The 17,448-nt window shown below is 44.1% G+C and overlaps 1 protein-coding gene across 4 annotated transcripts in view; it reads right to left on the bottom strand.

Moving 5' to 3' along the window:
* The window catches only part of LOC140187694 (multidrug and toxin extrusion protein 1-like), a 69,172-nt gene that overhangs the window by 24,059 nt on the left and 27,665 nt on the right, over window positions 1-17,448 (bottom strand). For all 4 annotated transcript variants that reach the window (XM_072243241.1, XM_072243242.1, XM_072243245.1 and 1 more), the window contains exons 3-8: window positions 16,725-16,793; window positions 11,501-11,649; window positions 10,175-10,217; window positions 6,787-6,831; window positions 2,422-2,519; window positions 529-626 (exon numbers count right to left, since the gene is read on the bottom strand). In XM_072243241.1, coding sequence (XP_072099342.1) covers window positions 529-626; window positions 2,422-2,519; window positions 6,787-6,831; window positions 10,175-10,217; window positions 11,501-11,649; window positions 16,725-16,793 — 502 coding nt within the window. The remainder of the gene's footprint in view (window positions 1-528; window positions 627-2,421; window positions 2,520-6,786; window positions 6,832-10,174; window positions 10,218-11,500; window positions 11,650-16,724; window positions 16,794-17,448) is intronic.

The following is a 17,448-nucleotide window of genomic DNA, read 5'->3' as shown; positions in this document are numbered from 1 at the left end:
CTAAGCCGTTTGCAGAGTACTACAGTAGATTTATATATTGCACTGTACTGCTGTCTCAAAACTTTATGACATCTGTGAGTGATGATAAACCTGATTCTGATCTGGGTCTCTATTGTGGACTGAGAGTGGGAAGGGGACAGGGAGAGGGGAATCATGGTTGGGAAAAGGGGAAGGGAGAGGGGAGAGATTGAGAAGCACCAGAGAGACATCCTGTAATGATCAATAAACCAACTCTTTGGAATCAAATGACCTTGCCTGGTGTCTCAGGGCTGGGTGTGTCTACACCCGTGCCAACCCCACCCCTGGCATTCCTACTCTGCCATCTGTTCTACACCCCTCCCGCGGCACTCCACCCTCGATATTCCCAATACCCTTTCCTCCCGCTAGATTTACAGACCTGTTCTCGGCTCCACATTGACAAATACAGTACTGCACAAAAGTCTTAGGCAGCATAGCTACATACATTATAAGTGCCTAAGACTTTTGCACAGTACTGTAGCATGTCCCCAGTGCTCGGTGATAACTTACCCGCCCAAGTCTCCACATGCAGTCTTCGACATCGGATGTAGAGGAAGAGGAAGATTGCCTGGCAGTACTGAGAAGCAACATTGGCTATAGCAGAGCCCCTGGAACACACCGAGTTTAAGGGTTAAAGGATCAACTTTATTCGTCATGTATATTTATGTGTATTAGGAATTTGCTGTGGTGTATGGGTCGTCCAACAAAAACAATGTTCAACAATTATAAAGAATTAACAACTATGGAAAAATAAAGTTAGAGGTATATGAAATAAAATGTGCAGTAATACCAACATGTATTCATACTATTCAAAGTAGAATTATCAAAGAATGTATCAATTCTACAACCTTCAGATTTGTTTGCTTACAGGCAGTCACAAACCCAGTTTTTAAAAAATGAAAACCAATCCCCAACACGCACAGGGAAAGAGAGGGAAAAAAACAAATCATGCAAACAACAAGTGAGCAACAACAAAATCATTCTGTTTAATCCCAAACCAAATTCGGAATTAAACAGCATTATAAAACATGGTTTAAAGTGTTCGCAGTGCCATGCAGTGATGGACTTAATAGATAGAGGAGGCCGGGGGCTAACTAGAATGGTTGATCAGATTAACTGCCTAGGAAAAGAAAGTTTTAAGATGGTGTGAAATTTTTGTTTTAATAGCCCTATAGGAGTTTCCAGAAGGGAGTTTTTGGAAAGAGCAGTTTACAGGGCAGGCAGTGTCCACAATGATTTTTTCCTGCCCATTTCTTTGTCCTGGACACTTCCAGGTCCTGCATGGCATACTGCAGCAATGAGCTTTTCTTCTGAAGGCTAGAGCAAGCTGAATGTGGCATCAGCAAAGACAATGTTGGATGAATCGTGCTGCCTTAACTTGGTGACGGGCATCAGGTTTTGCTCGGTCCGCTAACCAAGGAGAAGTCCTGGCATGGTACCTGAGCACCTTGCAATCTCCTTCACCCCCGCCCACCAGACACAGTGGTCCTCCCCGACCATGATAAGAAGGAGTAAAGTAAAATGGGAAGCAAAAGTTTAAGCGGAATACAGGCCAAATGTGAGTAAATGGGAGCAGCTGAGGACAGTACCTCGGTCAGTATAGATGAGTTGGGCCGAGGGGCCTGTTTTAGTGCTGTGTTACTCCAAGGTTCTATGACACTCTAGGGGTATGGGGCTTGAAACTGATCCCAGCCTGCTCACCTTGTGGGACTGAAAGTAGGGGAAAATGAATGGAGGAGAAGAGTTTGCAAGGGGAAATCTGTGAAGTGACCTACACCTGGCTTGCTCATGTAAGGGTGCTTGCTAACAATACATGGGGTACCCCAGCTCTGGTTGCTTGGACCTTGAACCATGTCCTGCTTAGCAGAATAGTCCTATTCCTTAAGCTGCAGCCTTAGAGTCCTACAGCACAGAAACTAGCCCTTCAGCCCATCTAGTCCATGCCTACTTTGACTTCTGACTAGTCCCATTTATCTGCACCCAGAATTTAGTCCTCAATACCCCTCTCAAACATGTACGTATCCAAACTTCTCTTAAAAGTTAGAATTGGCCCACATCTACCACTTCCACTGGCAGCTCATTTCACCCTCTGAGTGAAGAAGCTGCCCCTCAGATTCCCTTAAATATTTCACCTTTTGCCCTTAACCTATGACCTGTAGTTCCAGTTGCATCTAACTTGAGAGGGGGAAAGGCTGTAGGTATTCACCCTACCTATATCTTTCATAATTTTGTATACCTCTACAAGATCTCCCCTCATTCTCCCGTGGTCCAGTGAATAAGTTCTGAGAACCCTCCTTTCACTGTGTCAGAGTCATAGAATATTATTGCCCTGCGGCACACTCCCCTTCATTTTATGCAGCAAATATTTCAGCTGAAAGAGAATTAAAGTGTCTTGCCACTTACCGAATGCCCAGAGACAGCATGTAGATCGAGACATAATTCACCACTGCGTTGAAAATGTTGGCGAGAAAACCGGTGAACACCTGTGGCATGTTTATTCCCTGGAGTGAGAACAGCAGACTATCAGTGCTCCGGTGTACAATGGGAGGAGGACACTGCTTACAACGGCAAGAGAACCACGCAAGGAGTCAAAACCACGGGAGTGGATGCGAAGGGAGGAACGAGCTGCCAGTGGAAGTTGAAGGTGCAGTCGTAACATTTAGAAGCAGTACATGGACGAGAGAGGATTGGAAGAGTATGGTCCAGGTGCAGGTAGATGGGACTAGGCAGAAAACCAGTCCAAATGAGCTGAAGGGCCAGTTTCTGTGCTATACTGCTCTATGACTAAGTGGGTGCAAATAAAGGAGCTGGGGGTGCATAAGCCTTTGGATAGATTAACAGCGCATCTCATGAAGAAAAAGGATGCAGCAAACACGAGGAAATCTGCAGATGCTGGAATTTCAAGCAACACACATAAAAGTTGCTGGTGAACGCAGCAGGCCAGCCAGCATCTCTAGGAAGAGGTACAGCTGACGTTTCGGGCCGAGACCCTTCATCAGGACTAACTTAAAGAAAAGCTAGTAAGAGATTTGAAAGTGGGAGGGGGAGGGGGAGATCCGAAATGATAGGAGAAGACAGGAGGAGGAGGGATGGAGCCAAGAGCTGGACAGTTGGTTGGCAAAAGGGATATGAGAGGATCATGGGACGGGAGGCCCAGGGAGAAAGAAAGGGGGAGGGGGGAAGCCCAGAGGATGGGCAAGGGGTATAGTGAGAGGCACAGAGGGAGAAAAAGGAGCGAGTGAGAAAGAATATATATATATATAATAAATAACAGATGGGGTACGAGGGGGAGGTGGGGCATTAATGGTAGTTTGAGAAGTCAATGTTCATGCCATCAGGTTGGAGGCTACCCAGACGGAATATAAGGTGTTGTTCCTCCAACCTGAGTGTGGCTTCATCTTGACAGTAGAGGAGGCTGTGGATAGACATATCAGAATGGGAATGGGACGTGGAATTAAAATATGTGGCCACTAGGAGATCCTGCTTTCTCTGGCGGACAGGGTGTTTTTGTACTGCCCAGGGCTGTCTAAAGTAGGTGTACTATACTGCTAAAGAACACTAGTTCAGTCCCAGCTGAAGAATTCTACACAAGGCAGAAACCACTTGTCACTTCCATTCCTCCAGTCCATCTTCACAGTGCCTTACCGGTACTATCAAGGATGGCTGCTACTCTGGGCATTCCCCTTTCTCTCTCCTACCTTCTGGGAGAAGGTACAAGATTTGATTTTGGCTTTGGTATTGGTTTACTATTATCACAAGAACCAAGATACAGCGAAATGTATCTTGTCCTGCATACTCTTCATACAGATCAGATCATTACACAGTGCATTGAGCTAGAATAAGGTAAAACAATAACAATGCAGAATGAAGTGTACAGGCTACCAAAAAAAAAGAGCAGTGCGGAGATTGTAACAAGGTAGAGGTCTAGAATCCATCTTATCATACATGAAGTCTGTTCAGGAGTTTGTTAACATTCGGATAGAAGCTAACCTTGAGCCTGGTGGGACGTGCTTCCAGGCTTTTGTATCTTCTGCCTGATGGGAGAGGGGAGGGAGACAATGACTGGGGTGGGTGAGGTCTTTGATTATGCTGGCTGTTTTACTGAGGCAGCGAAAAGTATAGGCTGAGTCCTTAGAGGGTTGATCAGCTCCACAATGTGCTGAACAATGTCCACAACTCTCTGCAGTTTCCTGCATTCACATGCAGAGCAGTTGCCATACCAAGCCGTTATGTATCCAGATAGAATGCTTTCTGTGGTGCATTGACAAGAATTGGTAGGTGTCAATGGGGACATGCCAAATTTCTTTAGCATCCTGAGGAAGGACAGATTATTGGTGAGCTTTCTTGACCGAGACAGCAACATGGTTGGAATAGGACAGGGTACAGCTGATGCTCACACCATAGGAACGTGAACCTTTCAACACCGTTCATGAAGACAGGAGCATGTGCACCACCCTCCTTCGCACAAGGCAATGACCAGCTCCTTTGTCCCGCTGACATTGAGGAAAAGGTTGATGTCATGATACCATGTCACTAAGCTCTCTATCCCTCCTATACTCAAAGTATTGAGTATAGGAGTTGGGATGTTATGGGGAGGTTGTGTAAGACATTGGTGAGGCCAAATTTGGAGTACTGCGTACAGTTCTGGTCACCTAACTATAGGAAGGATATCAGTAAGATTGAAAGAGTGCAGAGAAGATTTACTAGGATGTTGCTGGGTCTTCAGGAGTTGAGTTACAGGGTAAGATTGAACAGGTTAGGATGTAGAAGAATGAGGGGAGATTTGATAGAGGTTTACAAAATTATGAGGGGTATAGAAAGAGTAAATGTGAATAGGCTCTTTCTACTTAGATTAGGAGATAAATACAAGAAGACATGGCTCTAGGGTGAAAGGAGAAAGGTTTAGGGGGAACATTAGGGGAAAACTTCTTCACCCAGAGAGTGATGGGAGTGTGGAACAAGCTGCCATCTGACGTGGTAAATGCGGGCTCACTCTTAAGTTTTAAGAATAAATTGGATAGGTACATGGATGGGAGAGGTCTGGAGGGTTATGGACTAGATGCAGGTCAATGGGGCTAGCAGAATAAAGTTTCGGCACAGACTAGAAGGGCCAAATGGCCCGTTTTCTGTGCTGTAGTATTCTATAGTTCTATTTCCTACCTTGACTCAAGACTCCTGAACCAGTCCCCTCTCACACATCTCCTTCCCAGTGGTGCTGCCACATTCCCTAGCCCTTCATTCTACCTCTTCCATTACAGTGCCTTCTGCATTTCTTTTTGCACCTTCATTTTACAATAAGCTAATCTAATCTCAGTAGGGAAGGTAGTGTGCATTTGGAGAGGTTACGGAGTCATTTGGGGTGGCGGGGTGGAGATACATCTCTACCGAAGGAGGAGTAAGGCTCTCCTTCCCTCCGCTAGCCTGCAGGTCCCCCTTGGGCAAAGTGTAGCACCTGCTTAGCCCCCCCACCCCTGGTCAGGGTCACGGGAAACCATGGGAGCAGGTGGTGGATGGTCGTATGAGCAGTCGGTGCATATCACAAATCCTGGTTATGTGACCACTGACGCCAGGCAGACAATCTCTGAAGAGTATTGATAACGGCTGGGGTCACCCGTCTTGTAAAGACACTGCCCAGAAGAAGGCAATGGCAAACCACTTCTGTAGAAACATTTGCCAAGAACAATCATGGTCAACAGATGGAAGACCATCATTGCCCATGGCATACAATATGATGACGATGATGATGATGACAGAGACATTGACCAATGTGGTTCTGGGGATGAGGATTTACAGTGACAGGGATAGACTGGAATAGGGACACTGAAGATATAATATGCTGGAATCTGAAGCAACAGTAAACCACTGGAGGAGCTAAGCGGGTCAGGCAGCATCTGTGGCGGGAGGTGGATGGTTGACGTTTCAGGTAATGGCGTTCCCCTGGAATGGCTAGTCGTTTCAGGCTGAGACCCCTCATTTGGAGTGGATGAACATCCCGAGTTGAGTCTCTTCATTTGGAATGGGTCGGCGCCTCGGGTCAGTAGCCTCCACACGGGCTCCAGATGGAACGCTTCAAGCCAATATGACAATGGACTGGGAAAGGTGGTGTTGAAGGCTAAGAGGAGGACTGATGGAGGAAGCTGAGATCAGGAAGAGTTTACAGAAAATGGAGTGCTCGGGGGAAAGGCAAGCGCCACAGGCTTAAGATGATGGGAAAAGACATGACAAAAGGAAAAGTGAAGAATGTTCTGGGTTGGAAAAGTCTGCCTGAAGAAGCAGTGAGAAATAGACTTACTGGTGCCCTTCCGGAGGGAATTGTACAGGTATTTGGAGGAGAGTTTGCAGAGATTTGGGAAGGAGAGAAAGCGAGGAAACGACGGGGTGGTGCGGTAACATAGTGGCTAGCGTAATGTTATTAATAGTGCTAGCTGTAAGATTGGGGGTTCCATCCTGCCGCTGTCCTTAATGAGTTTGTGCATTCTTCTCGTGACTGTGTGGGTCTCCTCCGGGTGCTCCGGTTTCCTCCCACAGTCCAAAGACGTACGGGTCAGGGTTGGTGAGTTGTGGGCGTGCTATGCTGGCATGATATCACTTTGCAGGCTGCACCCAGCACAATCCTCACTGATATGATTTAACACAAATGATGCATTTTACTGTATGTTTCGAAGCACCTGTGACAAATAGAGCCAATCTTTACTCTTTGAATGGACTAATGTAAGAATCTTCTCTATTTACACAAACGTGAATCAATTTATTATTCACTGACTATACCTGATTTTGAAGGTACTTGATCTCCAGCTGATGAAGAAATACTGCCTAGGAAGAGGTACACAAACAAGATTACATAAGTAAAGGCCTACAAAGATGTCGGGTGTCAGTCGGTGCGGTGGGGTGTCGATACTGTCCCCCCCAGTGTTCACTTGGCAGAAGATGTATTGTGCTCGACTGCAGGTTTCTACAACATTCACGGACACATGATCTTGGACTATATATATATATATTTTTTGTATGTGATTGTACTTTACTGATATGTGCTTGTTATCTTATATGTGCCTTGTGCTATGTGTGACAGTCGGTACTTTACTCTGGAGTAACACTGTTTTGTTTGGCTGTATTCATGGGCATTCACATGTGATTAAATGACAAGTAAACTCGAACTCAAACTTACATTTACTGATATGAGCAATGGGCCTGATGGTTTGAAATATCACCTCATATATCAGAGTGCACGTCAAGAATCTGGACCCAACCTCAGCACCTGCAGAGTTAGCAGCGTCCTAACACCATTCACCTCACGGACACCCTGCCAGTGGGAGTGAAGATCAGCCAGGGTTCCTGCTCCCTGATTAATGTCCATCCTCCTCTCCCGGAGAATTGCTTGTGGGTAAAACTGGCGGGGGGGGGGAGAACTGGTTTGGAGTTGACCTGGCCATGGGTGGAATGGGGTTTTTATTCTGTTTGGTGTCTCCAGGAGATGACATTGGATTGAGTGTGGTGGGAATGTGTACCGTAGGAGCATAATGGCTAGCTACAAGGTTAAAAATGCCATGGGTTTATTAACCTTGGGCCTCACAACTGCTACTGGACAGGAGCTACAGAAACCTGAAGTCCCACACCACTAGGCTCAAGAACAGCTACTTCCCTTCTTGAACCAGCGTTGAGCAACACTATGACCATTTTGATCACTTTGCACTAAAATGGACATTGTTTCGTTGTTGTTATAATTGTGTTAATTCTTGTAAAAAAATATCAATTAGTGTTTTTCTCATGATTGCTTCCTATCCGAAGCTATGTGCCTCTGATGCAGCTGCAAGCTTTCCACTGAACCTGCATACAACGTACCTGCATCTGACAATAAATTCGACTTCCAAATCAGAATCAGGTTTCATATTGCTGGCACATGTTGTGAAATTTGTTGTTTTGTGGCAGCAGTACAGTGCAATACATAATTTAAAAAACTGTAAATTACTGTAAGATAAGTTTGTGTGTATATGTTTGTATATATACAGTATTCTGCAAAGCCTTTAGACACATATATATAGCTCAAGTGCCTAAGACTTTTGCACAGTACTGTATTTGTCAACATGGTGCAGAGAGCGAGTTTGTAAATCTGGCGGGAGCAAAGGATGTTGTGAATGGTGAGGGTGGAGTGCCGTGGGAGGGGTGTGGGACAGGTGGCAGAGGAGTGTCAGGGCAGTAGGGGATGGTGGGGTGGGTGCAGACACACCCAGCCTTGCAACACCAGGCAAGGTTCATTTGATTCCAAACAATTGGTTTATTGATCATTTCAGAATGTCTCTCTGGTGCTTCCCATTCCCTCCCCTCTCCCTTCCCCTTTTCCCAACCGTGATTCCCCTCTCCCACTCTCAGTCCACAATAGAGACCCAGATCAGAATCAAGTTTATCATCACTCACTTATGTCAAGAAGTTCTTTTTTGTAGCAGTACAGTGCAATATATAAAATCACCACAGTACTGAGCAAAAGTCCTAGCACTCTAGCTATATATATGAGCCTAAGACTTTTGCACTATACTGCATATATACTGTACATATTAAATAAGTAATGTAAAAAGAGAGCAAAAAAATGGTGAGAAAGTGTTCATGGGTTCATTGTTCATTCAGAAATCTGATGGCAAGAGGGGAAGAAGCTGTTCCTGGAACATTGAGTGTGTGCCTTCAGGCTCCCGTACCTCCTCCTTGACAGCAGCATTGAGAAGGCAGCATGTGCTGGTTGATGGGGGTCCTTAATGACAGATACCACCTTTTTGAGGCATTGCCTTTGACTTTGAGTTCAAATTGCAAACTAAGAATTTATTCAGGTTAATTGAAGTGAATCGCTCTCCCTCTAACATCTCCTCATTTACTTTCATAGAGAGCACCTCCTGTGACGATATTAATACCACAGCATTAGGTAATATTACAGGCACTATCTTCAGATGTATCTTTAATGTGTACTCAATATTCTTCAGACTTGTTAATCAGTAACTGTACCTAGAAGGTTTCTGACCACAAACTGATGAAGAAATACAAATTTTCTTGTTTTAGTTGTTTCATCTCCCTCTCTCCTTTGGCTTTAAAACTAATTATACCTCTGCTCTTCCCTGGTTCTGCTCAAGGGTCATTGACTTGAAATATTAAACACAACACATGCTGAAAATCTTGAGCAACACTCTCAGAATGCTGAAGGAGCTCAGCAGGTCAGGTAGCATCAACGAAGTGGATTGAACAGTCCAAGTTTTGGGCCAAGATCTTTCATCAGGACTAGAAAGAAAGGGGGCAGAAGCCAGAATAAGAAGGTCGTGCCCGCTACCATCTCCTATTAGATTTCTTCTTCTTCAGCCTTTTACCTCTTCCACCTATCCCTTCCCTTACTTCATACACACACTCACCTTCCCCCTCACCTATCACCTGCCAGCTTGTACTCCTTCCCTTCCCCCTACCTTCCTTTTCTGGTTTTTGCCCCCTTCCTTTCCAGTCCAGTCCTGATATAAATATAGAAACAGAGAAAACCTACAGCACAATACAGGCCCTTCAGCCCACAAAGCTGTGCCGAACATGTCCTTAATCTTAGAACTACCTAGCCCTCTATTTTTCTAAGCTCCATGTAGCCATCCAGGAGTCTCTTAAAAGACCCTATCGTTTCCGCCTCCACCGCCGCCGCCAGCAGCCCATTCCACGCACTCACCACTCTCTGTGTAAAAAAAACTTACCCCGACATCTCCTCTGTACCTACTTCCAAACACCTTAAAACTATGCCCTCTCGCACTAGCCATTTCAGCCCTGTGAAAAAGCCTCTGACTATCCACACGACCAATGCCTTTCATTATCTTGTACACCTCTATCAGGTCACCTCTCATCCTCTGTCGCTCCAAGGAGTAAAGGCCAAATTCACTCATAAGGCATGCTCCCCAATCCAGGCAACATCCTTGTAAATCTCCTCTGTGTCCTTTCTATAGTTCCCACGTCTTTCCTGTAGTGAGGCTCTCCATCGACGCTGCCTGACCTCTGAGTCCCTCCAGCATCTTATGTGTGTTGATATGATATATTAGCTATTTCTCTGCTCCCCCCCCCATTGACGCTGCCTGAGCTGTTGAGTATTTCCAAAATTACTATCAAATTTGTATCACTTTGCTTGTGTTAATTGCAATGCTTTACTTACAGGGAGGGCAGGTAGGAATATCTTCACGTACAATGTTGTTAATCTGTTTGAGAAATTGAAGGCACTGGTAAAAGCAGGAAAACTACAATTCAAACGTGATCAGTCGAACGCAACAGACGGCAGGGTTCAACAGGCTAGTGACGTAGAGGATGGAGATTTGGGATTGTGGGGCTACAGGTTGAATTTTGGATACATTAAAGTCAATTAACTTTATTATCAAACTACATATATATCACCATATAGTACCTTGAGATTAATTTTCTTATAGACATTTACAGGAAAATAAAGAAATACAATAGAATTTACAAAAAAAGATACATAAATAAGAACCAACAAACAACCAATGTGCGAAAGACGACGAATAATAAAACAAAGTAAATAACAGTGGGAACGTGAGTTGTAGAGTCTCAAGATGCAAACTGCACCAGGATTTTACCAAATGAATGTTGGACACCTCTCCACAGGGGAATAGATCATGTAGAGTGCGGGTGAGAAAGGAGAGAGAGAGAGAGAGAGAGAGAGAGAGAGAGAGAATGAGACAGAGTCAGAGAATGAGAATGAGAAAGAGGAGAGTGGGAAAGTGAACAAGAGAAGGGAAATGAGGAGGAGCAGAGCGAACAGAAGAGTTAGGAGGACAGAGCAGGACAAAAGGAATTAGAATAAGGTAGACTAAAGAGTGAGAATAAGGAAAATGAGAGGGGAAGGAAAAGCAAGGGAGGGAATGAATTAGGAAGAGAAAGAGAGAGAGGGGAAGAAAGAACGCAGAAGAGAGAGAGAGAAAGGATGAGGGAGAAAGAAAGGGGGAAAGAGAAAGAGAAAGATCAGATTAGCTGTATTTGTTACATGTAGGTCAAAACATACAGTGAAACGCAATGCCAAATCAGCAATGATTGTACTGGTGCAGCCTGTCAGTGTTTCTATGCTTCCAGCACCAACTTAGCGTGCCCACAACTTACTAACTCTAACGCTTACATATTTGGACTGTGGGAGGAAACAAGAGCACTTGGAGGGAACCCACAGAGTTACGGGGAGAACGTACAAACTCCTTACAGATGGTGGTGGGAATCAAACCCCGATGGGGGGGGTGCGTAGTTCGTTGGGAAATCATTGGTATTGTACTATTGCACTAACTGCTAGGCTCTGGTGCCACGGGGAAAGCTCGTGAGCAACAGTCGGTGTGTAATGTCCCTGGGCACCGTGGACACTTTCTCCTTATGTCCATCCTGTACGCCTGCATTGGCTACTCCGTCACGCCGGCAACTCCTGTAAAAAATAGTGACATACAAGTAACCACGGTCGTTTAGTGAAATTTATAAGGACCCTCACTTGACCACCTCAGGAGGCTGCTTAAACGCCAGCAGGATGTGTTCAGTGTTGATAAGAAGAGCCCAACAGGGGAAACAGAAGATCATAAGGAAGAGGATCCCTCGCTGAAGAATCACACCGATCCTCTTCAAGTTCTTACTGCCGTGCGTCTGAAAACAAAAAGACAAGTTAAGTTTATTATCAAACTGCGTATCTGTCACCATTAACAACCCTGAGATTCACCTTCTTGTGGGCATACTCAACAAATCCATACTAGAATAACTTTAATAGAATCAATAAAATAAACACACTGTTCAACCAGTGTGAAAAAGACAACTGTGCAAATATAAAAAGACAGAAATAATAATAATAAATAAATAAGCAGTAAATATCAAGAACATGAGATAAAGAGTCCTTAAAAGTGAGTCCATAGGTTGTGGTAACATTTCAATGATGGGGTAAGTGAGGTTGAGTGAAGTTATCCCCTCTGGTTCAAGAGCCTGATGGTTGAGGGGTAATCATGAGGAATTCTGCAACACACATCAAAGAGATGCTGCCTGGCCTGCTGCGTTCACCAGCAACTTTGATGTGTGATGGTTGAGGGGTAATAACTGCTCTTGAATCTGGTGGTGTGAGTCCTGATGCTCCTGTACCTTCTTCCTGATGGCAGCAGTGAGAAGAGAGCATGACCTGGGTGGTGGGGGTCCCTGATGATGGATGATGCTTTCCTGTGACAGCGCTTTGTGTAAATGTGCTCAATGCAAGGGAGGGCTTTGCCCGTGATGGTTGCTGTCCAGTCCTCAACACGCTCTTGCTCTTTGGCATACCATGTACATTTTTGGTCCTCAATTGTGAGAAAAATATGGTTAAACTGTAAAGTGTACAGAAAGGATTTATAAGAATGTCATCAGAACTTCAGGGCCTGAGTTCTAGGAGGATGTTGGCCAGGCTACACCTTTATTCCTTAGAAAGTAGGAGAATGAGGCATAGCCTCATACAAATGCTTTTTTTAAATTATTTGTGCAATGTGTCTCCTTTTACAATTGGTTATTTGTCAGTCTTTGTTTACATCATGCTTCCTGGATGCCTAACTCACGTTTCCCCAAGCAGACCCTTTATGCCCAGTTGAAGGAAGGTCAGTGAGCCCGTGGTGGGCAAAGGAAACGCTTCAAGGACAACATCAAAATCAGTCCGAAGGAATTCTACATTACAACTAAGAAATTGCACTCAGTACTTACACCTGGAGGAAATCTGCCCAGAAGGGAGCTGCACTAAGAGAGAACGGCCCCCGTTGTGCTGCTGACAACAAGCAGCAGTTACGAAAGGTGGGACTGAACAACAAAAATCCCCAACTTAATCTTGCCCGCACTGCAACAGAATATGCAGATCCTGGATTGGCCACTTGAGCACCCATCAATAGACAACCCCCTTAGGTTGTCATATTCATTCTCAACTTGAGTGATGATCACTCTTACGTATAGCTTTTCATAAATTCTATTGTATTTCTTTATTTTCCTGTAAATGCCTGCAAGAAAATGAATCTCCAGGTAGTATATGCTGACATATATGTACTTCAATAATAAATTTACTTTGACTTTGACTAAAATTTTGAATGGTGTAGATAAGATGGATGATAAGAGTCTTTCCCCAGAGTAGGGGAGTCCACAACTAAGGGGTATAGATTTAGGGTGAGTGGGGAGCAATTTAAAAGAGACTCAAGGGGCAACTTTCTCACGCAGAGAGTGGCAAGATCATGGAACAGCTGCCAGAGAAGTAGTTGAGACAGGTATCATTTAGGAGGCACTAGGATAGGTACATGCAGGGGTGTGGCAAGGGGATATGGGCCAAATGCAGGGAATTGGGACCAGCTGAGTGGGGTCCATGGTCATTTTGGTCACGTTGAGCCCAAGGACCTGTATCTGTGCTGTTTTGCTCTTTGATCCTATTTCAGAGTTGGTAAATACGGTAGGATAAAATGGAAAGTCACACAATGGCAATTGCTCTGTGATGTCATTTTGAAACATGGATTGCGGAACACGGTGAGATATGCTACGTTAGATTTACCATATCACTGAACTCGCTCGTGTCGCTGAACTCTGTCAGGGCACGGTGGCAATCTGTGCGGAAGGAGAACTTGCTTGTGCAAGGGATCACTTACCCCAACCTCTTTTGTGTCATAGACACTTACCATTAACCGAGAGGTCTGTGGACCCCAGGTTGGGAATTGCTGCCTCAGAAGAGTATAACTGGGAGCAAACACAACCACTCCAACTTACAGAGGGACTGTGTCACAAGCAGTGTCGGGGACAGAAGAAGGAATGAACCCACTTGGGGCCCGCTGGCCTTTCTTTAGATAAGTATCGTATTGCTTATTTTCCCTCAAGTAAATTGATTAGTGGCTTAAAGTCATTGTGCATCGTCTTATTTCTCTCAACGCTGGATCCCAAACTGAGAGCGTTTCGTATTAGACCAGACAAGGTCACCAAGGCAGAGCGATGTCCTTGGCCTAGAGGGTTTTGGTAATTTCACAGACGCTATGAGTGTTACAGCAGTTTGTGTAACGGAAACATACCCTTACAAAGTTCACAAGTCACTACCCAAAAAATCCCAGATATGAAATTAAAATTTGCTCTTATGGAATTTATATGAGAAAAAATAACTAAATAAACACAAATGGCCAAAGAAACAGTTTGTTTTATCAAAGTGCAGCATTACAGGAAATCTTGGATTTCCCAGAGCACAACCGTTCCGAGGTATGAGGATAGATAGGCGGGAGGAGAAGATGGCAGCGCGCCACACGTGCGCAGCTCTCCGGAAAAAGTGATATTGTATCCGTTAAATAGGGGCCGTGGACAATTCTGATTTGATGGAGAATGGACGTGAAAGCACAGAGGAACATCTGGAGAAATTTCTGAAACGCCCGTCCGCTGCTGTCGTTACTGTGTGGTCGGGAATCTTTCGGAGGGTAGGCCTCAAAATCCCCGGCCTTGCCTGCTTTTGGCGACCGAGAAGGAGGTCGAATCGTTCGGACAGAGATGGCGCTCAGTACTCGGTGTCGGACAGCTGATCAGAGCTCGAAGTTTTCGGATGACTCAGAGTCGGATTGTGGTCGGCATGGCAGGGAGAGTTTTTCTTCCTTCTCCCGTCTGTGTGAGATGTAGGACATTTGAGAAACTTTGAACTTTACTGTGCTCACGGACTTCTTCATCAAGTTATGGTATTGTTACACTGTTTGTAACTATATGTTATAATTATGTGGTTTTGTCAGTTTTTTCAATCTTGGTTTGTCCTGTGTTTTGTGATATCACACTGGAGGAAATAATCTATCATTTCTTAATGCATGCATTACTAAATGACAATAAAAGAGGACTACGTGTCTTCATAATCATGAACTCTTCTTTCCAAATTAATTTGGCATATAGTAGTTACAGAACCAGAGACCAGACCTCTCAACCATCGTGGGAACTGAATAATTGAAATTCAAGTCACTAACAGAGTATGGAATTTTTAAAAAAGCTAGTCTTAGTAACAGTGACCATGAAACTATTGAATTGCTGTCAAAGCAGATCTGTTCTGCTGTGGTGATCAGTGAAGTAAACCTGACATACACACAGTGGCCACTTTATTCAGTATCTCCTGTAGTTCATCCACTTCTAGGGTCGACATGTTGTGCATTCAGAGATGCTCCTGCACACCACTGTTGTAATGTGTGGTTATTTGAGTTACTGTCGTGTTCTTGTCAGCTTGAACCAGTCTGGCCATTCTCCTCCAAACTCTCTCATTAACAAGGTGTTCTTACCCACAGAACTGCTGCTCACTGAATGCTTTCTGTTTTTCACACCACTCTCTGTAAACTCAAGAGACTGCTGTGCGTGAAAATCAGCAGTTTCTGAGACACTCAAACTACCCTGTCTTGGTACCAACAATCATTCCAGGGTCAAAGTCACTGAGATCACATTTCTTCCCCATTCTGATGTTTGCTCTGAGCAACAACTGAACCTTTTCCCTTCCCCACACCTCTTTATTCTGGTGTCCTCTCCCTTCCTTTCGAGTCCCAAAGAAGGGTCTGGTTCCGAAATGTCGACTCTATGTTTATTTCCATAGATGCTGGCTGACTTTCTGAGCTCCTCCGGCATTTTGTGTGCGTGACTAAACCTCTTGACCACATCTGCAATCTCTTATGCATTGAGTTGCTGGCACATGATTGGCTGGTAAGTTATTTGCATTAATGAGCAGGTGAACAGATGTACCGAATAAAGTAACCTCTGGGTGTACTTAATGTGGCTTGGTCTGTATGTTACTCCAGATCCATAAACATGGTTGACTCTTTAATCCAGGAGTAATTAGTGAGTCCACATTCCTGGATAAAGAGTGTCTTAGTAGACCATAAACTCCTTTCTTTTTCAATCTTTTTATTAATTTCAAAATATAGAGACAAAACATAGCAATAATACAGATAGTAGGAAATATATTGTTACACTTAAAAAAAGTAAATGTAAAATCAAATAGTGTAAATTAACAAAGCTCCCAATCATGTAGAACTAACAACGGATAATACAAAGCAAAAAAAAACTGGAAAAAAAATCATGAAAAAGAAAAAAAAACAAAGCAAAAAAAGAAACAAACCTCATCCCCAAAGAAAAACAAAATTAATCAACTAAACTAAAAGACTTGGGCAAAACTAACAACTTAAAAATGGAAAAGAAGAAAACCTCAGTGTCGACGACTCCATTCCCCTCCAACAACAGTACAGAGAGATAAAACAAGTTTGAAAATGATCAAATTACATCAAATGAAAATGCTGAATGAATGGCCTCCAAGTTTTTTCAAACTTAATGGGTCATAGACTGCACTTCTAATTTTCTCCAAATTCAAACACACCATAGTTTCTGAAAACTAATGAAATACATTAGGAGGGTTAATCTCTTTCCAATTCAACAAAATGGACCTTCTAGCCATTAAAGTAAGAAATGCAATCATCCTTCGTGATGAAGAGGTTAAATTATTTAAGTCTATCATTGGTGGTCCAAAGATAGCAGTAATTGGATGAGGTTGTAAGTCTATATTCCAATGCCTGGTATAATCAGATTTGGACCCATATCTCTGATCAGTAGATCCTCTGGATGTTCTGCAGCAGTAACTATCACATTGTCACCCCTTATGAGAGCCACAGGAGCCGTTGGAATTAAAGAAATGTCCTTGCTTGCGACTAAAGAATATAGGCTTGGGGTACACCTGCACTCACCTGAGAAAAGAGTGTGTCACATGTTGCGGCCAGCCCCGAACCAGTAGAGAGAGCCGAAACGCTGATCACCTGCGGAAAAGGGAAGGAAAAATTTAGCAAAGTGGATAACTGTTGTGTTGCAAAAAGAAACCTTACCATGAACAATATAACAAACCCACTCCCCTCCTCCTTCCCATCATTCCATGATCCACTGTCCTTTCCTATTAGATTCCATTTCTCCTTTCCACCTATCACCTCCTAGCTTCTCACATCATTCCCACTCTCCCTCCAACCCCCTTCCCTGTCACCTGCCAGGTTTGGCTTCGCCCTCTGCCCCCTGTCTTTTTATACTACAAGATGATAAGACAAAGGAGCAGAAATAGGCCACTCGGCCCATCGAGTCTGCTTCGCCATATCATCATAGCTGATATATTAACCCTCTCAACCCCATTCTCCAGCCTTCCCCTTGTCCTGACTAATCAGGAACCTGTCAACCTCCGCTTTAAATATACTCAATGACTTGGCCTCAACAGCAATCTGTGGCAATGAATTCTACAGATTCACCACCCTCTGGCTAATGAAATTCCTTCTCATCTCTTTTCTATATGAATGCCCTTCTATTCTGAGGCTGTGCCCTGTAGTTCGAGACTACCCCACTATAGGAAACATGCTCTCCACATCCACTTTATCTTGTCTTTCAATTTTCAATAGATTTTATTGAGAATCCCCCCCACCCACATTCTTC

This window comes from Mobula birostris, chromosome 25 (genome assembly GCF_030028105.1).
Source record: "Mobula birostris isolate sMobBir1 chromosome 25, sMobBir1.hap1, whole genome shotgun sequence".
Classification (NCBI taxonomy): domain Eukaryota; kingdom Metazoa; phylum Chordata; class Chondrichthyes; order Myliobatiformes; family Myliobatidae; genus Mobula; species Mobula birostris.
Note: the sequence above shows the minus strand (reverse complement) of the source record. Positions and strands in the feature narration are given on the sequence as shown.